The sequence below is a fragment of the Rattus norvegicus genome, chromosome X (assembly GCF_021556685.1).
Source record: "Rattus norvegicus strain SHRSP/BbbUtx chromosome X, alternate assembly SHRSP_T2T, whole genome shotgun sequence".
Classification (NCBI taxonomy): Eukaryota; Metazoa; Chordata; class Mammalia; order Rodentia; family Muridae; genus Rattus; species Rattus norvegicus.
This window is the reverse complement of record NC_141554.1, coordinates 11757673-11781307: the sequence shown is the minus strand read 5'-3', so window position 1 is coordinate 11781307 and position 23635 is coordinate 11757673. Positions and strand designations below refer to the sequence as shown.

Genomic DNA, 23635 nt, shown 5'->3' with positions numbered 1-23635 from the left:
AAGGTTTGAGGTGGTACAGAGGTGGATGTTTACAGCCAACCATTGAGTTGAGAATGGGGTCACCATTGGAGGAGTTAAAGGATTGAAGAAGCTGAAGGGGCTTGCAACCCCATAAGAAAAACAATACTAATCAACTAGAGCTCCCAGGGACGAAACCACCATCCAAAGAATACACATGGCTCCAGCTGTATATGTAGCAGAGGATGGCCTTGTTGGGCACCAGTAGAAGGAGAAGCCCTTGGTCCTGCCAAGGCTGGAACCCCAGTGTAGGGGAATGTCAGGGTGGGGAAGTGGGAAGGGGTGGGTGGTTGGGTGGGGCAGCACCCTAATAGAGAAAGGGAGAGAAGGGATAGGATAAGGGGTTTAGGGATGGACAACAGGGAAAGGGGATAACATTGAAATGGAAATAAAAATATCAAAAAAAAGGTTTTAGGTTGGTAAAATACTCAGTAAAAGTCACTCCATGTAGTCAAAGAAATTTATGTTCCTAATCAACATTATTTCAAAAGTAAAGTCTGCTGACAATAAACCCATGAGACTAAATATATACACCCATGCACAGATACACAATAACTTTTTAAAGCAATGTGTGTCTCAGCATATACTGTGCTAGGCACTAAAAATTGAAATCTAAATAAAAATAACATTGATTTTTTTTTTGTTTAAAAGTAGTGGCTTGAGATCAGGTCACACTACAGAGCCTAGCCTGCCTGAACCCATAATCCCCCTGCCTCAGGTTCCTAAGTGCTAATGGACCCTGAGATGTGTTATTTATTTTTATACTGCTTATCTTGTTTATTCCTATAAAGGAGGTCAGACTGTGATCCTTTTCTTATAGAAGTCAGGGTTTGGGAAGTGAAGTGAAATAGTCACCCAAGGTTTCAAAGTAAAAGACTAAGACAGCAGAGAAGGGGAAAGGGGGTGATTGGAGAAGGATTGTGGGAAAGAGAGACCAGGAGGGGGACAGTGAGTAGGATATAAAGGGAATAAATAAAAATAAATTAATTGACTAAAATTTTTAAAAAGACTGAGACAGTTGAGAGGATAATGCAAGCTCCCCAACTTTAGAGACCACAAACTTAGCCATATCCCTTGGACTATCACAAAAGCTTTACTTACATTTGCTCAATAGAGGATGCAAAAATTATTATTGGGATTTGAGAAAATGCTCTGATCAATTAAGAAAGCCAGTGAAATGGCCAAGTAGGAAACAATGCATGTTGCCAAGCTTGACGACCTAAGTTGGAATCCTGAGACCCACATGGTGAAAGGAGAGAGCCTACTCCCACAAGTGTCCCCTGACCTCCACACATGTACACACACACATACACAAATAAGTTTTAAAATAATAACTTTTGTTTAAACAAACAAATGTGATTTTAAAAGATCATATGGGGAAGAGCTGTATCTAAAAGTATCAAGAATAAACCTCACAATTAAAGTGGGTCTGCAAAATAGAAGAAAGATCAAGAAAGACAAAGGTAACGAAGTAAACAATATACAATGTTCCAGAAACATGAATGTTTTCTGTAACTGGGTTACAAGATGAAAGTAATTCTGTGCACCTAATGACTGAGTGAAAGCATGGTGGCAGAGATGACCAGACTAGAAAGGCAAAAAGGACTGAAAGGTCCCTAGGCCATGCAAATGAAGGTAGAGGATGCTAAAGTTACCTGTAGCAGATTATGCAACAGGAAAAGAGAATCAGGTTGACAATAGAGATGTCAGTGAGGAGGCTAATCTTGGTTGAAATACAGTGAAGTGGTGGCAGCAATCAGAGAAAGACTAATAATGGGAACATTCAGAAGTCAAGAGAGGACAAGTCAACTGGTAGCTAACGGGTAATGGTCATTATAGTATGTTTAAACATGAGCCTTATGCACTGAGTTAGCCCTCTGATACAATGTCATGCCAATGTAGTTTAGTCTTATTGTGATATTAGTATCTCAGCAAACTGGCCTGACAATTAACAGCAATCAGAAAAGATGTCTTACCTTTTCTTAGACTGCTGAAAAATAAAACCTAGAAGGTGACTCAATTGATATTCCACATCTATATACCCCAGAAAGGCCTTTCCTGTCTTCTAAATATTATTTTATGTGTATGAATGCTTTGCTTACATGCATGTATGTGCACCATGTCAATGCCTGGTACCCTCAGAGAGCAGAAAGAGGCTGTGGATCCCCAGAAACTGGAGTTAGAGGCAGTTGTAAGTGCCAGATGTAAGTGTCAAGAACTAAATCCTGGTCTTCTACTAGAACAGTTTAACTGTTACTCTTAGGCCATCTCTTCAGCTCCTTACTTTCTTTTATGATTCTTTCTTTCCTATATCTGCCAATCCTAAAACTCTGAAGAAACATGTTCATGGTTTGTGCTGTTGCCAGAAACTGGAGGGCCATGGTCCATTCTCCTGCTATGAAGACTATGAGTCTGCTTTTGCTATGATATCAATGACTGCAGATGAACAGCTGAGAGGGAAGGACATAGAAGGCTTCTGTGATGACCCCTACCCCTCAATCCCCACCAAAGAAACAACATAGACAGGAATCCAATGAAGAGAACTCTGAAAAAGTGTAATAAAGGTGCTGAAGGGTAGCCCTCCACATTGATGGCTTCTGATAGGGGTCCAGGAGGAGAACTCAATTTTATTTAAGGGGCAGACCAGTAAGAGTTTGACCGTGCTCTAGTGAATACAGACAACACAAATTGGGCTTTTCCCTCCTTTCTATTTTTACTTTTTGGGGTAGGTTATAAGGAGAGCTGGACAGGAACAGACTGTGGAAGTGAGAACGATCAAGGCACATGATGTGAAAGTCCCAGAGTATCAATAAGTATGTTAAAAAATCCCAACTGAAGAACTCAGAGGAACCCCTAAGGAATGGAGAGGGGGACAAAGTGAAATAAGAAGAGCAAATTTGATGCACAGGTAATATATAGTAAATGAAAAGCTGAGAGCACACAGTAGTGTCCCCATTACATATCAGTAAAAAGCAAAGCTCTAATAAAGGTCAATTAGACTAGAGTCGAACATACAGGGGTTTTATATTTATTTTGAATGATAAATGCCAAAGTAGCTGCCCTGTAAAGTCAAATGGAAGAAAATCGCCAAGTAGAAGCAACTGTAGACAAATAAATCCCCTTAGAAAAGATTTCATGGCAAGAGCAAAAGGAGAAACCAGCATGGGTTGCAAAAGAAATAGCATTAAAATTAAACAAAATACCAATGTTAATTTGCCTTAATCTCGATAAATGACCATGCTATGAAATCTGTACAAGTTCTGTACACTCAGAGTGTTAACATGGTTGTCAGTCTATTACTGATTGCTCTTTATTCTAAAGAAAACAGGTATGTAGGTATTGACATTTTTCCTAAATTATGTAAATTTGCTAAAGCAAAATGAGACATTCCAAACCCTCCTGCTTAAATACAAGAAATTTTAAAAACTATCTGTAGTAGCCCAAGTCAAAATAGTACATAGAAGAATAATTGGGAATGGCACCACATGGCTTCTTGGTAGAACACAATGATATCAGTGGCAAAATCTGTAGACTTGTTCTGCAATATGTCGTAGTAATTGATTTCAAAGGAAAATATAAGAATTCTGCAACATGGGTGATAGCCTGGGATAGTCCTAGTGTCCCCACTATTTTCCTTAGAAACATTGACCTTCTGAATCTGTAAGGAAACAAAGCAAGCCTTGGGCAAAGGATGGGAATTAATTCTGCATGACTACCAAAATGGGCTGGGTATTTGATATCTGTTCCTGGGAAACTCTAAGGTACATTTTGTTATTTGCAATGAACAGATGAGGAAACAGAACAACAGAGATTTACAATGTGGCCAAGATGATAAATCTAGTTTCTAAGCCTCACTGTTGGCTGATTTTAGACTTAAGAAGGGTCAAGTTTCCAATGGACCCTCGCTCCAAGCACTGGATGTGGAGTTAATATCTGATAATGCTCCACTGCAGGGGATATATGCACCTAAGCTCCATATCTGGAGTAAAACAAAGGGAAATAACTGATAATATTATTCATAGTGATGATGCTAATGTTCTCCAAAGAAGCAGCCAGCCACTCCAAAGCTCCAAAAAGGAAAACAAAGTGGGAAAAAAGGAAGAAAGTAAGTTTAATAGGATTTTCATGGTTAGGAGATGGAAAGAAAGGGATGGAAATAAATGTTAATAGAATGAATAAGAAGCAATAGAAAGAGTCCATGAAATAAGAGAAGAAAATAGAAAATATGGCCAGGGATGGGAGGGACAAAAATAAAAACCACAGGATAAAAAAAAATAAAAACAAAAACCAAGGAAATGGAGCCACACTGAAGAAAAAGGCAAAGATTAATATTTCTGGGTAACTTTAAATAATGTCCAGTCATTTTCTATAATGAATAGCCTTACTCTTTCATTTATTTGTATTTTTGATAAAAAGTTTACAAAGGTGATATGTGGTCTTTATCCATACTTAAAGGAAACTAGGAAGGGGTCCAAACTCAAAACAGTTACTTTTGTTTTTATTTAAAAATATTTTCATACAATATTTTATATCATGTTTTCCCCTTCCTTGACTCCTCTTGTTCGTGCTCTCTCTTTCTACCCTCCTCTCTCTCCTCCCCTCCCCTCTTCACCCCCTCTCTAAATGAAAACACAAAGGAACAAATATTAAAACATCAGTGAAAATAAGACAGTGCTCAAACAAGGTAAATAGAAGAGCATAATTAAAATATATGGAAAAACATGGACAGTTTTAACTTCTTCAAATGCTCCTGAAGAACCTCTGGAGGAGATAAGAGAAGTAATGTATTCTGGGGGAAACATAATTACATGTTAAAACTGAGGCTATCAATTTAGAAGATGATGTAGTATAGTAAAGATACTAAGAAAATTTTCACAGTAGACTTATCATGTGAATTTGTTATATTCGCTTTCTATACATATCATCAAATTTATATCTCACATCTTATATAAGTCTGACTCCAGATTCCATTTTCATGAAATGTAAGAACAGACAAAACTAAGCTATAGTGAAGAAACTCAGAAATTGGGAGGAAAGGAATAGGGATATGGTTCAACAGCTAAGAGCACTGCTTGTGCAGATGTTGGATCATAGCACATACATTAGATGGCTCACAACTTCTAACTCCAACTCCAGGGCATCCAATGTCCTCTTCTGCCCTCCACAGGGACCTGCACTCATATGTACATACTCACAATAGATACATAATAAAAATAATTAAAATAAATTTGGGGCTGGAGAAATAGCTCAGCAATTAAGAGTACTGGCTGCTGTTCCAGAGTGTCAAAGTTCAATTCCCAGCGCTCACCTGGTAACTCATACTCCTCTTAAACTCCACTTTCATGAGTTCTGACACCTGGGCCTCTGTGGGTACCAGGCAAATAAGTATTACAAAGGCACACATAATACAAGCAGAAAATCCAAACACATAAAAAACAAAATCATGGACTAAAGAGGTGACTTGGTAGTTAAGAGCTTTTGTTGCTCTTGCAGAGGACCCATATTTGTTTTTTAGCACCCACATAGTGTCTCACAACCATGATTAACTCCAGTTCCAGGGGAATGGATGCCTTCTGACTTCTGTAGACAATAGGTATGAACATGGTGCATATACATAAATGCAGGGAAAACAAACACATAAAATGTATACATCTAAAATAGGAAAACTTGAAAGTTGTAAAATGAATAAATTATTTTAAATGGGAGGAGGAATAAGTGAACACAAGAGAACTACCAAACATAATCAGGGTATATTGATTCCTTGTTATGGTTAAATAAAATGTCGCTGTTAGGGAAATCTGAAGAAAGGGCAGCTTAAAAATAACTCATTTTGTTATTTTTAATGAGTCAAATAGTACTTCAAAAGTATTTTTAAAATCAGGAATATGGTTCACATATAATTCACAGTTAGTATTTGTACTATTTCCCACTATTAGTAATCAAATGGAAAGTCAAACTCTTCAACAGTTTTAAATGTTTAAAATAAACCTTCAGCTAGTTTAAAATCAGAAGTGGGAAATATAGAAGTAACCATGGCTTCTATACATTACAAATATAGAGCAAACTATAAATTAGTCTAAAGTTTATCTCAGCACATGACAGGATTTTAGATTTTTAAAAAGTCCATGCACATAGTGGATAACCATTTTAGAAGTAGCAGGAAGGTAGTGATCTGCCAGCCAAGGAGACAAGTCTCAAGAGGATCCAACCCTCCCTTCACACTTGGCTTTCAACTTCCAGAACTGTGGAGAAAATGCATTTTGTTTTTGTTGTTTCTTTTTTTTAAAAAAAAAAGCTTATTTATTTTATGTATTTGAGTGTTCTGTCTGCATGCACCCCTGCATGACAGAAGCAGGCATCAGAACTCATTATAGATGGTTGCAAGCCATCATGTGGTTGCTGGGAATTGAACTCCATACCTCTGGGAGAGCAGCCAATGCTTATAACCTCTGAGCTATGTCTTCAACCCCTAAGAAAATACATTTTGTTTTTAAGTCACCTAGTACATAGTACTTTTTTTGTGGGACAATAATACAAATACACATATTAAGCTGTCATTTGTATACCATAAAATTTACCCCTACAATTACACTGGTCTATTAGTGGCTTTTTAATAAATTTATAGTGCTTTATAATGATTCCCACAATCTAGTTTAGCACAATCTAGTTTAGAACATTCCTATCACCTTTTAAATGTTTCCCTCCACATGCCCCAAGCAAGGATTGATTTGTTTTTCTCTTACGTATTTTCTTTTCTAGAATTTCATATAAATGGAACCATACACTATGAAGACTTCTATATCTGGTTCCTTTCATATAGTCTTTCATATAGCATTCTTCAGGAGTTTACATTGCTGAATAATTTTGTTTATCCATTTTAAGTGAATAGATCTTTGTGTTATTGCCTGATTGGACTATTGTAAATAATGCATCTATGAAAATCCCTAAGTGGCATCTTCAGAAATGATTAACTCTTTGAAGTACTTGCAGTGCAAGCATGAGGACCTGAGTTCAGCCCCCAAAACTCACAGGCCTAGAGAGAATGACAATTCCAAGGCTGGACCACTGGTGCCAGGAAAATCCCTTGAACTCACTGGCCAGCCAGTCTAGATGAATAGGAGAGTTTCAGGTTCCAATGAGAGACCCTGTTCTAAAAAAAAACAATATGGCTGGCTTTTGAGGAATTATGTCAAAGGCCTCCACATGCACATACACATGCACACATGTGCATATTCACTTACATATACTCCTGCAAACATACACATGCACATACACAAACTTTTTTAAAGTTCACATGCAAAAAAATATGGAGGGATGTTAAAGAAATTGCCCTGCAATTAAGAGTACGTGCTGCTCCTGCAAAGGATCTTGTTTTAGTTTTCAGTACCAACATGAGGGCTCATGACCATCTATCTGTAACTAATTGCAGAAGGTCTAAGTCCCTCATCTGGACTTTGAGAGTGCCAGGAATGTACATGGTATACATAGAAATTAGCAGACAAACCCTCACATACATAAAATAAACCTTTTTTAAAATAAAGGGGTTGGGGATTTTGCTCAGTGGTAGACCTGGGTTTGGTCCCCAGCTCCGAAAAAAAAAAAGAAAAAAGAAAAAAAGAAGAAAAGAAAAAAATAAAAATAGAATATATATATATATATATATATGCATTTTGGTGTATGTGTTTCACTTTTATTTTGATAGGTATGTGAGAGTTAAATCATTTGATCATGTGGTAAGTATATGTCTATTTTAAAAGCTGCCAAACTGTTTTTTAAAGTGGTGATATAATACCAGGAATGTATTGTCATTATTCTTAAATTATATCCATTCTAATAGGGATATGATGATAGGTACTAAAGTTTTGGCTTAAAAGCACTTAAAATGACTTTAGGCTAATATGAATAAGCTGTGGACTGTTGCTTAAAAACAAAATCAAACTAAGACTGGAAAAACAGCTCAGTGATTAAGAGCTTATTTGTACTATTCTTCCAGAAGATTCAAGTTTGGTTTGTAGAGCATCCACTTCAGGCTGTAAACCATCTGTAAGCTCTAAGGGCATCTGCCATACTCCTCTGTCCCCTTAATGGGGGATTGAAGCTACACATAGGACCCCCACAAACAATTAAAAATAAAAATAAACCTTTTGAAAAAGCATATACCTACAATAAAAATAAATCTTTTAAGATTGGCAAAGGTCTTAAATTTTTGTCAAGGAATCCATTTCTAGGATATAAAGAAAAGAGGGAAACTCTTCTTTAATAACACACTCATTTATGAATCTCATTTTAATTCCAAAAAATTATTCGAGGTTTCAGGGTACTTTTTAATTAAATGCTTTCTGAATTTCAAAAGAAAATTAAAGAAACACACATTGTATAATGAAATTGGAAACTTTCATTTTAATATAAATTTAATGATTGTAATTATGTGCTTTACTCTTAATGATAAATGTAGAATACATAGTTGTGAATTGGGGGCATCACACGTTTGATTTTAGACAAGCCTTTTGCTTTCTTCTCTAAAGCGAAATAACTAAAGATTTATATAATTCTGAGTAAAACATGGGAATTAGATGGCAATATACTGCAATTACACAGATGTGTGTGTGTGTGTGTCTGTGTGTCTGTGTGTGTCTGTGTGTCTTGCAATATATTTCTAGCAGGAATCAGATAATTTAAAAATTACGTAAACCTATGGAAAAGTTTCCATTTGCAAATTGAAGCATACCTTAAAGATATAGTACCTAAAAATTTTCAAGGTGTTAACTGTCTTTTAATTTGATGCACTGATTATATTTTATAATATGCCTAATGACTTTAGGCAAGATTCCTTCAATCTGTATTTATGCATTGTTCTTTGTTAATCATGTGAAATTTTGATGTAGTTAACTAGTCCTAAATCACCCTGCAGAAAAATTTAGAAGTTTGATTGGTATTAGACTAGAAAAGAAAATTAGCCCCTGAGGCCTGCCCACCTAACACTGTCAGCTGGCCTGGTATTTCCCTGGGGAACAAGAATAATTTCAATCAACAACACCAGACAGGGTCACCCTGTGACTATGATGGATAAATAAATTCCAAGACAACTCCATAATCATGTGTGAACACAGACAGAAAATAAATAATATATCCCTCACCCCTCCCCAAATGTCAAATTCCACCTTTCCTGGTTCATAGGAGTGACAGCAGTTTTCTTCAAGTTAACAGCAATAGCCTCTTTCTTATCTGATCTCTCTGTCAAGGAGATGTGTTAATGTGTGCCCACTCATAAAAATACTGCAGCTTCCTGATAATTTCTAATCCAGAACAACTTTTCTTTTCCATAAGCCCTTCCCCGATATTCCTTACACAAACTCTAATCTTACCTTATGTCTTTTCTAATGCCTGCTAAGAAAGTAATAAGAAAACTAACCTACTTTTTAAGTCAAGGGCTCTATGAATGAAATGATTATCAAGTATTGATACCCTGAGTTCTATCTCTAGCATAAAAAGCCAGGCATGGTGGCATACACTGGAGACAGAAACAGGATTTTTTAGATTTCATTGAGATTTTGATGGCCAGCCAGTCAAACCTACTTGTTCAACTCCAGATCCTAGTGAGAAACTGTTTGAAAATACAAGGTGGACAGCTTTTGAGGAACCGTACCAAAGGTTGACCCCTGACCTTTACACATGTACTCTGATACACACACACACACACACACACACACACACACACACACACACAGAGGCATCTATTCAAACACATGAATACAAAGAAAATCAAGGTGACTCAAGAGACTGAATTATTTTTATATTGTTCAAAGTAGAAAGATTCATAAAATACTATATAATTAGCTCACTATAAACTCAAGGTCAATTAATGGGAAGTAATTAAAATTCTAATTCAATGGTCAGTGGTTTTAATTATAATTATGTTTTTAATAAATGGAAAAAAATTAAATAGTACTTTTGAATGCATGTGTACCCCATAAGATCAACCTTTATCCCGACACTTTCTATGTTAGAGTCATTTATGAAATAGCAAATAAATTATGCTAACTAGCTGCCATTGAAAAATGAAAAGAAATGAAAACATAATTGTATAGTCTATGTAAATGGTGCTTAACATCCAGATAAAAGTCATATAAAAGCATTTAGTCATTTACACATTTCTAAATAATTTGACTTTTATAAAAGCAGCTAACCATAGGATCTTATATATAATAGTAACCAGCCACAACATATCACACACTGCTATAACCTACATACAGTGCTTAATATTGATTTAATTAAAACCCTAGGTCTGGTTCTAGCATAAACACATATATAGATGGCCAGAGGCAAAGGTCTCTTAGAAATCATCTAGTCAAGCCCTATATCACATGAAGTCAAGGCAGCTGATGGCCAGAGTAAAGTGACTAAGCTACAGGTACACAGTTAATGGTCCATAGCACTGGAACAAGTACCTCCAATACTCAATCCCAGATCTTTGCTCTTCCTGTGAATGTATGATTCCTTATTTACATATTCACCACAATTATTTCTGCTTCTTCTTAATGAAGGTACTGGGGTAACAGCTAGGAACCATTAAGAGTGCATGATGCATTTAATGGATGGAACAACATTCTTTTGAGTTTGTTTTCATTTCTAGTACTGGGAATTGAACCTAGGGTCTCACTTATGCTAGAAAAGTGTTCTACTGAGCTATTTACCTAATCCTGTTATTTGATTGGTTGGTTGGCTGGTTGGTTGTTGTTTCTTCCTATTTCATCTTTTTCTTTTTTAATTTTGAGGCAGGGTCTTAAAAACTTGTCAAAGCTGGCTTTGAACTCACTCTATATTCCAGGCCTTGAACTTATTTTCCTTCTGTCTTAGCCACCTGAGTAGCTGAGACTGCATGCCCTAGCCACAAAGCTTAGATGTGTTCATGTTCAGTATTCCAACCTGACTGTGGAGCAAACTAACTTTTAGCTTGGCCTATGATGGCCTTCTTTTTCTTAGCTAAAATCAATGACATCAATGGCCTTTTCAGAGGTGGGAAATATTAAGAAAAATTGTTTTAGCTATTTGAATCAATCATCCCAGTGCTAAAGGTTTTAAAACTAATGAGGCTTTCTTAACAGAAGCATGACTGGCATTTTAGTTAAAGTAGTTCTGTGTAGTACAGGGTTGCCTGCTTCACATGGATTTTGGCATCTAGACAGTCATTGGTAGCAGACCTCTTAGTAACTTCTAGCCCACAAATGAGGCAGTTTAAAACTTCAATATTAATGTAAAAAGTTCTGATGAATAAAGTATAGAAATGCTAAAAATGAAGAAAAAATCAATACTACAAAGCTTTTCACTTCAGGCTCAGTGTGGATCACATGGCACAACTATTGATCCTAATATTATTTTTTTATCGGATATTTTTGATTTACATTTCAAATGTTATTCCCTTTCCCGGTTTCCTGGCCATAAGCCCCCAACCCATCCCCCTCCTCTAATTCTATAAGGGTGTTCCCTTTCTCAACCACCCCCCTTCCCATCCATAAATCTGTCCATGTGTAGTCTTTGGGTAGTGGCTCTGGTTGACTGGATCATTGTCCTTTCTCTAACTCCTCCAATGGTTTGCTGCTAGCACCTCTGTATTTGTCAGACTCTAGCTGTGCCTCTCAGGAGACAGCTTTATCAGGCTCCTGTAGCATGCACTTCTTGGCTTCATCAATCTTATCTAGTTTTGGTGGCGCTATATATATGCTGTATACCCAGGTGGGGAAGGCTCTGAATTCTTTCAGTCTCTGCTCCAAACTTTGTCTCCATACCTCCAATGGGTATTTTTGTCCCCCCTTTTAAGAAGAACTGAAGCATCTGCACTTTAGTCGACCTCCTTCTTGAGCTTCATGTGGTCTGTGGATAGTATCTTGGGTAATTTGAGCTTTTTTTCTGAGGAACCTCCAGACTGATTTGCAGAGTGGTTGTAACAGTTTGCAATGCCACCAACAATGGAGGAGTTTCTTTTTCTCCACATCCTCACCAGCACCTGTTGTCACCTGAATTTTTGATCTTAGCCATTCTGTCTGGTGTGAAGAGGAATCTCAGGGTTGTTTTGATTTGCATTTCCCTGATGACTAAGGATGTTAAACATTTCTTTAGGTGCTTCTCAGCCATTCCATATTCCTCAGTTGAGAATTCTTTGTTTAGCTCCATACCCCATTTTTAATGGAGTTATTTGGCTCTCTGGAGTCTAACTTCTTGAGTTCTTTGTATATTTTGGATATTCTCCCTCTATCAGATGCAGGATTGGTAAAGATCTTTTCCCAATCAGTTGGTTGCCATTTTGTCCTGATGAAAGTGTCCTTTGCCTTGCAGAAGCTTTGCAGTTTTATGAGGTCCCATTTGTCGATTCTTGATCTTAGAGCATACAGTGCTCATGAGTTCAAGGCTCTTCCCCACTTTTTCTTCCATTAGTTTGAGTGTATCTGGTTTGATGTGGAGGTCCTTGATCCACTTGGACTTGAGCTTTGTACAGGGCGATAAGAGTGGGTCGATTTGCATTCTTCTACATACTGACCTCCAATTGAAGCAGCACCATTTGCTGAAAATGCTATCATTTTTCCACTGGATGGTTTTAGCTCCTTTATTAAAGATCAAATGACCATAGGTGTGTGGGTTCATTTCTGGGTCTTCAATTCTATTCCACGTATCTACCTGCCTGTCTCTGTACAAATACCATACAGTTTTTATCACTATTGCTCTGTAATAATGCTTGAGCTCAGGGATAGTGAGTCCTCCAGAAGTTCTTTTATTGTTGAGAATAGTTTTAGCTACCCTGGGGTTTTGTAATTCCAAATGAATTTGTGGGTTTTCCATCATTACTGTTGTTATTGAAGACCAGCCTTAGTCCGTGGTGATCTGATAAGATGCATGAGATTATTTCCATCTTCTTTTTTTATCTTTTGAGGCTGGTTTTGTGACCAATTATATAGTCAATTTTGGAGAAAGTTCCACGAGGTGCTGAGAAGGTATATTCTTTTGTTTTAGGATGAAATGTTCTATAAATATTTGTTAAATCCATTTGGTTCATAACTTCTGTTTCTCTATGTCTCTGTTTAGTTTCTGTTTCCATCATCTATCCATTGAAGAGAATGCAGTGTTGAAATCAACTACTATAATTGTGTGAGGTGCAATGTGTTCTTTGAGCTTTAGTAAGGTTTTCTTTTATGAACGTAGGTGCCCTTGCATTTGGAGCATAAATATTTAGGATTGAGAGTTCATCTTGGTGGATTTTTCCTTGGATGAATATGAAGTATCTTTCCTTATTTTTTGATGACTTTTGGTTGAAAGTCAATTTTATTTGATATTAGAATGGCTACTCTGGCTTGCTTCTTCAAACCATTTGCTTGGAAAGTTGTTTTCCAGCCTTTTACTCTGAGGTAGTGTCGATCTTTGTCACTGAGGTGCGTTTCCCGTTTCCTGTATTCAGCAAGATGCTGGGTCCTTTTTAAGAATCCAGTCTGTTAGTCTATGTCTTTTTATTGGGGAATTGAGTCCATTGATGTTAAGAGATATTAAGGAATAGTAATTGGTGTTTCCTGTTCTTTTTGTTGTTAAAGGTAGAATTACGTTGCTGTGGCTCTCTTCTTTTTGTTTCATTGCAAGGAGATTACTTTGTTGCTTTTTCAAGGATGGAGTTTCCCTCCTTGTGTTGCAGTTTTCCTTCCATTATCCTTTGTAGTGTTTGATTTGTAGAAAGATATTGTTAAAATTTGATTTAGTCATAGCATATCTTGGTTTCTCCATCTATGTTTTGTTGCATGTAGTAGTCTGGGCTGGCATTTGTGTTCTTTTAGGATCTGTATGACTCTGCCCAGGATCTTCTGGCTTTCATAGTCTCTGGTGAGAAGTCTGGTGCAATTCTGATAGGTCAGCCTTTGTATGTTACTTGACCCTTTTGCCTTACTGCTTTTAATATGCTTGCTTGCTTGCTTGCTTTCTTCCTTCCTTCCTTCCTTCCTTCCTTCCTTCCTTCCTTCCTTCCTTCCTTCCTTCCTACCTTCCTTCCTTCCTTCCTCCTTCCTTCCTTTCTTTCTTTCTTTCTTTCTTGCTCTCTTTTGTGACAGGAAGAATTTCTTTTCTGGTTCAACCTATTTAGAGTTCTGTAAGCTTCTTGTATGTTTATGAGCATCTCTTTCTTTAGGTTAGGGAAGTTTTCTTCTATAATTTTGTTGAAGATATTTACTGACCCTTTAAGTTGGGAGTCTCCCCTCTCTTCTATACCTATTACCCTTAGGTTTGTTCTTCTAATTGTGTCCTGGATTTCCTGGGTGTTTTGGGTTAGGAGCTTTTTGTTTTACATTATCTTTGATAGTTATGCCGATGTTTTCTATGGTATCTTCTGCCCCTGAGATTCTCTCTTCTATCTCTTGTATTCTGTTGGTGATGCTTGCATCTATAACTCCTGATAACTTTCCTAGGACTTTCATCTCCCGGGTTGTCTCCCTTTGTGATTTCTTTCTTGTTTCTATTTCCATTTTTAAATCCTGGACAGTTTTGTTCAATTCCTTCACCTGTTTGGTTGTGTTTTCCCTTAATTCTTTAAGTGATTTTTGTGTTTCCTCTTTAGGTGCTTTTACTTGGTTACCTGTGCTGTCCTGTATGTCTTTAAGTGAGTTGTTTATGTCCTTCTTAATGTACTCTATCATTGTCATGAGATGTGATTTTAAATCCAAATCTTGCTTTTCTGGTGTTTTTGGATATCATGTATTTGCTTTGGTGTGAGAAATGGTCTCTGATGATGACAAGTAGTCTTGGTTTGTGTCGCTTAGTTTCTTGTGCTTGCCTTCTGCCATCAGGTTATCTTTGGTGTTAACTTGTCTTGCTGTCTTTGACAGTGGCTTGACCCTCCTGTAAGCCTGTGTGTCAGCACTCCTATAAACCTGTTTTCTTACAGCCGAATTTGTGTACAGAATGCTGCTCCTGGGTTTGTGTGTCCTGAAGCCTCCAGGCAGGTCTCTTGGAGAAGAAGAGTTGGTCTTACCTCTGCTTTTGGGTGTGTAGGCACTCCTGGCAACTGGCTTTCGGCTCTCAATGCAGGCAGAAACCATAAGGGTCCTGCTCCTGTCTGCTCCTAGGTCCCTGTGCCCAGAGGGGACAGAGGGCACTAGGACAGGTTCCTCTTGGGTCAGGAATGTGGGCAGAAGTAGTTTTCTCATCTGAGCTCTCAGGAGAGTCCAGCTCTCTCCCTCAAATGATTTTGGAGAGAGTTGTGGGACCAGTTCAGTTCCAATCCTATCATCATTTAATATGTTATTTTGTTAATCATGACATTTTTGTATTAACTCTTATAGCAACTATTATTCAGCGTAATTGTTAAACTTAGGAATCAACTTAAATGGAGAACTCAAACCAAGTACCTCTCTCAATTTATATGCACCACTCACCTGATGAAATGAGTGGCAAATAGCCATAGCTATAAGAAACAAGGAACACAAAGTAAACAATTTTAAATAGTCACATTCCAGCCTGAATAAAACTGATAGTCCACCTGTAAAATAATCAAGGCATATGAATGAAGAGTGACTGGCAATATGTATTCACAGCAGGGACCATGTAGGATAACACATACTGGCTCTTTTTGATGACTGCTAATAAAACTTTCTCTATTGATCAAGTGATGGTCGATCAAACCAGAGTATTTTGATGGTCACCTTTAGAATCACAGATAAAACTGTAATGTTATCCTAGGCTGGGACCGACAAAAATGGGGCTTGAAACAGGGATTTATCTTGTTGTGGGGCATGTGGCCCATCACACCAGAGGAATTGGCACAGAACTTGGTGAGGTGGAACATGCTTAAATCCCATAAATCTGAAACTTGAGATCAGCAGTAGTGGAACTAACTTCCTCCCTGTTTCCATGCCTGCCTCAGAGCACTAACCAAGCAACCCCCAAACAGTTAGTCACAGTTACATGCTAATGAGGCACCTCAGTAGCCTTAGCTTTTAGCCAATGACCTTTTCTTCCCTGGATAGTCTCATACCCTTCCCCCCAAAAATATAAAACCCTTGGATCACCACAAATAAAGTGGATGTCTTCACACCCATCTCCAGGAAAGAAATACAAACAAGGTAAGATTATCTCAGAGAGCTGTTTTCATTAAAGATAGTCAGAGAAGGCCTTTGCTTATTTAAAGAGGCTGTAACACTAAGATTCTAATGTTAAGGTTTGATCTTGCTGTCTATTGTAATGCTAAGTATAGGTCTTCAGGACATGGAATCTGCACATAAACCCATGACCCTGCCCCAAATTATTTCCAATTGGTAATAAAGATGCCAACAGCCAATAGTTATGCAGAAGAGTCATAGGTGAGGTTTAGGTTGCCCAGGCTTTCAGTCAGAAGTGAACCTCAAGGAGGAGAGGAAAGTAAAGGAGGAGAGAGAAACCACCATGGGTTAAGTGAGTCATGAAAACATGGCCATGAAGGCTGGTCAATTGGAGTTAAGAGCAGCCCAGATGAAACATAGTAAATAATAACTCTGGCTTATTGATAGGGATGTAGATTCCAATAACATAGAGGGTAGATAAGTCCCCAGCTGTTGTGCTGTTTAAGGATTATTGTAAATATAAAGGCTGTGTTTGTCTTTTATTGGGGACCTAAATGGTCAAAGTATGGGTAAAAACCCCAGTTTGGGATTAAATTTTTTGCAACGTTCAAGAAGGCTCCACTTTACCCCTTCCTGGCCTGGCAGGAAGCAGCATGACTCCTGGAAGGAAAAGGCATACTACGGACCCCATCCATTTGAGGCTTGTCCTGTCCTCTCTGAGCAAGTGTTAAGAGTAGTGTCCAGAAACCTCATAAGTAGAGGTGAAACTCAGGACCACTGTGCCCTGTGCTCTCTGAGCTGGTTTACCAGCAGTAACCAAATACCCTAAGAGGAGAGACAGTACTACATCTTGAGAGAAATTTTTCTTTCTTTTTTTAAAATTGGATATACTTCTTTATTTACATTTCAAATGTTATTCCCTTTCCAGGTTTCCTGTCCATAAGCTCCCTATCCCCTCCCCCTCCACCATGAGGGTGTTCCTCCCCATCTACTCACCCTTACCACCCCTCCCTGACATTCCCCTGCACTGGGGGTCTAACTTTGGCAGGACCAAGAGCTTCCCCTTCCACTGGTGCCCAACAAGGCTATCCTCTGCTACATATGCAGTTGGAGCCCTGGGTCAGTTCCTGGGTCAGTCTTTGGGTAATAGTTTAGTCCCTGGAAGCTCTGGTTGGTTGGCATTGCTGTTCTTACGGAGTTGCAAGCCCCTTCAGCTCTTTCAATCCTCTTGAGAGGGATTTTTAAGGACTGAATAAAAGCACCAAAAGAAGGGGAAATAAGCCAAGCAAGTATGCATTCATAAAGCATGTTGAACACTGCCCTGACAACACAAGGGAGCCTGGGTCATTGCACATAATTGTCTCACCTTGAGAGAATGAAGCAGAAGCCCTTGGCTTTGATTAATCTTGTCAGCTCCTAGGGAAGGGCTGGAATATGTCTGGGTGCTTCAACTTCCATCAGCATGGGCAAGGCTCCAGAGAGGATTGTAAGTATGGAAAAGCAGTCACTGCAGCTAGGGGCTGGAAACATACTTCCTAATATAGACCTGGGTGGGCAGCAATAACATTTACTACAGATACTCACTTGAATGTGGCCTCCAAAGAACTGCCTTCAGTTCTACTTTGTATTACTTGAGAGTATAACTTTACATATAACCCTGGGATAAAGAGCTATTTGAAAAGCTGGAAACATGTTTAAAGTGTCTCACTTTAAGAAAACAAATGATTAACAGGTGTTGACTTGTTTTGCTGGGCCACTAATGGAGGAAGCACTTTATGATTTGCTCTGGATATTAACTAGGATCTGTTGGGTAGCTCACAATCTTGTCAGGGCACATTAATATCTCATAGCCTTAGAGTCTCATTTAAAGCTCAATGAATATTTAATTGTTGTTGATCAACAAAATATGTAATGATGTGTATTTAGTCAGATCTGAAATGAGCAAGCTCTTCATTGTCTCATGCAGTCTGTAGCTACTATAATTCCACCTTCATGAACTTGTCTACATAATTTTATAAGTACTTACAGAAGTGAAAGTTTGTCTTGAAAAGCATTATTAAATATTGACAAAATATGAAATAAAGAGCATTTTCAAAGTTACATGCAAGAGAATGGTGCAGGCTATATTACTCTTTCCATACTGGATTTAAAATATTGTCATCAAACTCCTTTTTACTTAAGAAGTAAAAATAGAATATTTTCTTTGGCCCTTAAAAATTAAATAATCTATAAAGTACAGAACTGCAGGAACCCATGCATAACTGCTCCAAGTCAGTCAGCCCAGAAATTGTTTTTGAGCTTTAAGTCTACCAGAGAGCCAGACATGAAAAAAATTAAGGAAATATTGGCCCATGTTGAAAACCAATCTGCTTTCCCAGGGAAGAAGCCTCCCTGTGGTCTGTTACATCTCTTATAAGTATCAAAACTGGGCTTCAAATAACATGAGCTTTAACTGATGGATAATATCACAGATGACATGGGAATGTGTCCCTTCTACCATATTTCAGGACATTTTGATTAGAATCAAAGTATTGCCAACTGGTCCATGTTAAACATACTAAAAAATAATCACTTGATAAATTGAGCATATTGTGATTTGAAATCTTTATCTAGTCCTGAATTCTTTTCAATTTACAGGGAGGGTCTAAGATAATATAACAAGTTCATTTTAGAGAACAAAGCATGAAGCTGTGATTCAGAATTGTTATAAACATGGTACATCCATAATCTGCCCTATAGAAAATACCTGCTTCTGTTGGGTTTCTTTCCTTTGATCTTTGTCCCTACTATAGATACTAAAATGCTGATGTTGTCTATGGTCAATGGCAGAGTGCTTGCCTAACAAGTTTAAGAACATGGGTTTAGTCCCTATCATTAGAGTGGGAGAGAGAAAAATAGATGAAAGGAAACAAACTGCATTCCCCCTTTATTCAGCTATTGGTTGTATCTCTGTGTGCATTCTTTGCAAACATGTACCTTAAAAATTCATAAGCCAGGTGTAATGGTGCACATATGTAATCCATCCCTCAGAAGACAGGAGCAGAAGGATCAGGACTCCAAGACCAACCTTTCCATATAAATGAGTTTGAGGCTTTGAGTAATAATGGTGCATCTTTCTTTTACTTTAACAATTCTCATCAGCTCACACTACAGTCATTAGGGATGGAGAACTTCATTTAGTGTGCAACAAAGAAAACATATTTTTCAAGTCCTATTTAATGCCTCATTTAGAACATACAAGGTTAGTTAATGACCAAAATGGCATGGTTCACCTGACTCTTAGATACTCCTATGTAGAGAAAGACAGGAGATGAAGGTTGATATGCACTAGTTGGAAAAAATAAGTATCTGATACCTTACAACAAAAGTGCCCTGTCAGAAACAATACAGCAAAGATAATTTTTCTTTGTTTAGGGTGCCTCTGCTCTTGAATGTTTTTGTCTAAGGCTAAGCAGGAAGTAGCCTTGTCTAAAGGATACAAAATCAAAGCTGAATGGAAAGAATAAGTTCTAGATATATATCGCATGGCACAGCAATTACAGGTAATATTAATGTACTATATACTTACCAAGAGAGTAGATTTTAAGCACTCTTAACTGGGTAGGGTGACTTACACCTCTAATCCAGCACTTTGGAAGCAAAGGCAGGCCAAATTGGCTTATATGGTGTTTGAGACTATATAACCTAGTCTATATGGTTAGTTCTACACCAGTCAGGGCTACATGATGATACCCTGTCTTTAAAAACAAAACAGACAAACAAAAACAACTTCAAGCTACAGAAAAGTCTGAAGTAATTCACATGTTAATTTGCTTGAGTTAGCCATTCCACAGTGTGTACATATTCCAAAAACACACGTCATACATCCTAAATATATAGTCATCCCTTGGTATCCACATGGAATTTGTTCCAGAAATACACAAGGATATTGGAGTCCATTACATAAATAATGTATGCATAACACTTCCACATAGCCTCGTATATTCTAATTCATCTCTCTGAACAACCTATGATACCTAATGCAATGTAATCCTATGGAATTAGTTGCCAAGGAAATAGTTTAGAGAATGACACCAAACAAAAATGTCCACATACACTCAACATAGACCACCCCACCCTAAATGTTTATGACTGCAAGTTGGTTGAATCCATATCTATGGATCCTGTTGACACAGAGGGCCAATTGTGCACATTTTTATTTATCTACTTAGAAAAAAATTGAAAAATATTATGCACAAAGGAAATATGTATAAAAGCCAAAAGTGTAAAGAACCTTAATATACAATATTAAAGGTGCTGTTTTCTCACATCTACATGTAAAACTTGACATTTGAATGTCTCCCTAATGTCATGTGACTTACCTGCTTATCAAAAGCAACCCAGGATGGCGCATCGGTTCCATCTCCTTTGGGAAATACGCTGTGTTTAGGCTTTATCTTTTGCCCAGGTAGTAGATCTCCACCTATTCCAGGCTTATCCTCACTCACGAGCATCCTGACATTGTTGCAAAAGCCCCAATGTTGAGACCTATGGAACTTCTCCTTTCCTATCTGTGAGTACAAAAGACAATAATAGTAAATAAAAATGGCCAAAGTTACTCTTTTTTATTTTTTTGCAATAAAGACTTTTCTAATATAAATAGATTTTTTTCCCATCACAAAACGTACATGAAATGTCAAGTAACTATGGGTAATCTCTATCCATAAATTTGGGCCACATTTTAAATTCAGTTTATTTTAATTAATTTAAAACTTTGAAAAGCAGAAAGAATAAAGCTAATATTCCATGCTATTTACAATATTTCAGAATGATTAGTGTAAGTGAATATTCAGAACACTGGTTTGCTAATTGGACTACTTTACTTATTTGCAAAGAATGCAAAACAGAAAAAACCTAATTATTTAAGAGAAGAAAGCCACTGCTTTTCACAGAAGCCTAAAAATTACATTTACCAAAACAGAAAACAAAATCTTTTCCTCGTCAACATTAATATAAAAGAAAATTCTTCAAAGCTGACATTCTCTTAATTGTGAAACCTTGCCTCCCACCAGTTTTTAGTGATGTGGACAGAGAGAAGGCACAAGTAATGCCAAGAGTTGATAAAGATGACTCAGGGGTTAGAGGATGAGGTAAATCAGGCAGAGAAGAGATAGGACTATACTCCAAGCAAGACAATGAGAGGAACATTTCTGAGTGTGAAGACCAATAGATAGGAATAGATGGAAAAGTCTAGTAAAGCAGAAGCCAAGTTCAAGTTTGAAAGGAAGGTGCACTGGAATAGAATATCCAAGAAGGTCCATAATGTAGAAAGCCAAATACTGAAATACCTTGAAAATCTCTTTCAGTAAGGTGGTCAACGAATCAGGCCATATTCTTGGTAATATACTATAAAGATTAAGTCATAACCTCCCTTCCCCTAAAAAGCTTTCCTAATGGTTCATACATGTAGCATGGATCCTGGTTTCCACAATCCAAAAGCCCCTGCCATTGTTGGAAGGCCTCACTTGTTAACTTGACCCACATAACTTCACAAAGTGACCACATGTATCCTCCCCTTTGATCTGATCATTTTCTCAGTTTGTAAGGCACCTTGGGGCCAATACAGAGTCATGCCCCTCATCATGTTCTATATAAAGTCCACTTTCCTCAAGAGTCAAGTAATGCCCTACCATATTTTCATCTTTCTTATAAATATCATGTAAACACCCACTCGGTGCTGAGTTATGTAGACTCCAGGGTTATGGCTTTGGGCAAATCTCAGCTATCTGTCATAGACTAATTGCCAGTCATACCCTTAGATTTAGTAATAGCTTCTTAGATATGACACCAAAAGGATTCAAGGAGGGGGTGTGAGGGGAGGACAGTGTAAGGGGGGACTAGAAGGGGAGTCAGGAATCAGGATGTAAAGTGAATTGATAAATTAATTAAAATATTTATATGAAATTTTCAAAGAAAAAAATATATTATTAAAATTATTTTAAAATTAAGAAAAATCCCTGCATACAAACATTGAGGTCCTACTTCCAAGTATGATGGTGGAGACTTCCATTCTATCTTCTTCCTTTCTATGAAGGGAGAGTAAAGTCTCAGTTTGATAGCAAAATGCTGACTTAATTTTGAGCTTCTGGTGTATTTCTCTAATTACAACCACCAAAAGCAGGCCTTAGACTCATAACATCCAATGTAAAAACACCATTTTGGCTTACCCTTTTCTTACTATAATCTTTGACTTTTATAAAGTGGATCTAGTTTCCACTTTAAATATTTAGTTTTACTGGGATTCAATTGGCAAAGAAGTATTAATTATATAATGGATTTGTTGGACTGTGGATGGACTGTAGATGCTTTATTTTTAATCTTGAAGATGACTTGCATGATGGCAAAGTTTGGCAATCCCTGACTCCCTGAGGCAAATGCCACAGAAATATGTTGAAGAAACTAAGAGAAGCTGGGCATGGTAAGTCATATATAATCCCAGCATTTGCGAGACTACAGTTTGAGACCAGCCTGAGCTACATGGCAACTTCCAGATCATCCTAGGCTACAGAGTGAGGCCATATCATAAGAAATCACCCAAGAGAAGAACAGGAACTTGGGTCAAGAAAACAGTCATCTTAGAAGCAATATAACCCTCAGAGGCTGTGTTGTTTCATGTGTATGTTGGCATAACAAAGGTGCTAGGAAATATAGAATGAGGATGCTGAAAAGACATTGCACAGAAGATGGTAAAAACCCACACTGCCAAGGAATCAAGAGTGGCTACAATTAGTTAGCAGTTTGCATACTCGGTGTCTAACTGCCTCTCCTTGAACTACGGGTTCATTTGTGAATCTGGTGCAGGAGCTAACAGCTTTCACTTCCCTGTGGATTCCTGTGTAGAGAAACCTAAAGATATTCAAGTGTTAGACATCACAGACAGGCAAAGCCTCCTCTGACCAAGAATCTTCCTCTGTCACAGTCTTCACACCCTCCCACCTGCCATCTTCAAGCAATCTGCCCTCCCTAACAGTGCTTTCTCCCACCATTCATTCCTGTACTTTAGATTTTCATGCTACCCTACCTTTCTGTTTGGCCTTACCTTGCCAGATACCACATAAATCTAGCTTTACATGGGCCAATAGAGCACTAACTGAACACACAAGGTGGAGATAATAATGTGACTTGGAGGTGTGACAGTAAAGGTGCTTGCCATCAACCCTGAGAACTTGAGTTTAATCCATAAAACTCCAGTTCTCTGACCTGCAGACATGTGCTACTGCATAATACTATACCCCACCTCCTCATAAATAAATATAAATAAAGCTATGAGCTCCACTAAATGGCTTTCAGAAGCTATGAGCCAAAATAAACATGCTTCCACCCAACCCCCTACATTAGATATAGGCACAGAACTACAAAACAACTACACTGGGTGCATTGGAACCAGGGTGGACCAAAGCAGATGCCTGGAAGTAAAAACAATGAAAATATAGAGCATAAAGGGTTAATGTATGGCTAGATTAGATAAGAGATACAGAAATATAGGCACATGGCTAATAAGTACAAATATT

The 23635-nt window shown here is 37.7% G+C and overlaps 1 protein-coding gene across 2 annotated transcripts in view; it reads right to left on the bottom strand.

The window, feature by feature from the left end:
* The window catches only part of Efhc2 (EF-hand domain containing 2), a 200448-nt gene that overhangs the window by 151269 nt on the left and 25544 nt on the right, over positions 1–23635 (bottom strand). For both annotated transcript variants that reach the window (XM_087599492.1, NM_001106952.1), the window contains exon 2: positions 20447–20635. In XM_087599492.1, the coding sequence (XP_087455618.1) occupies positions 20447–20578 (132 nt within the window). In that variant the 5' untranslated portion in view covers positions 20579–20635. The remainder of the gene's footprint in view (positions 1–20446; positions 20636–23635) is intronic.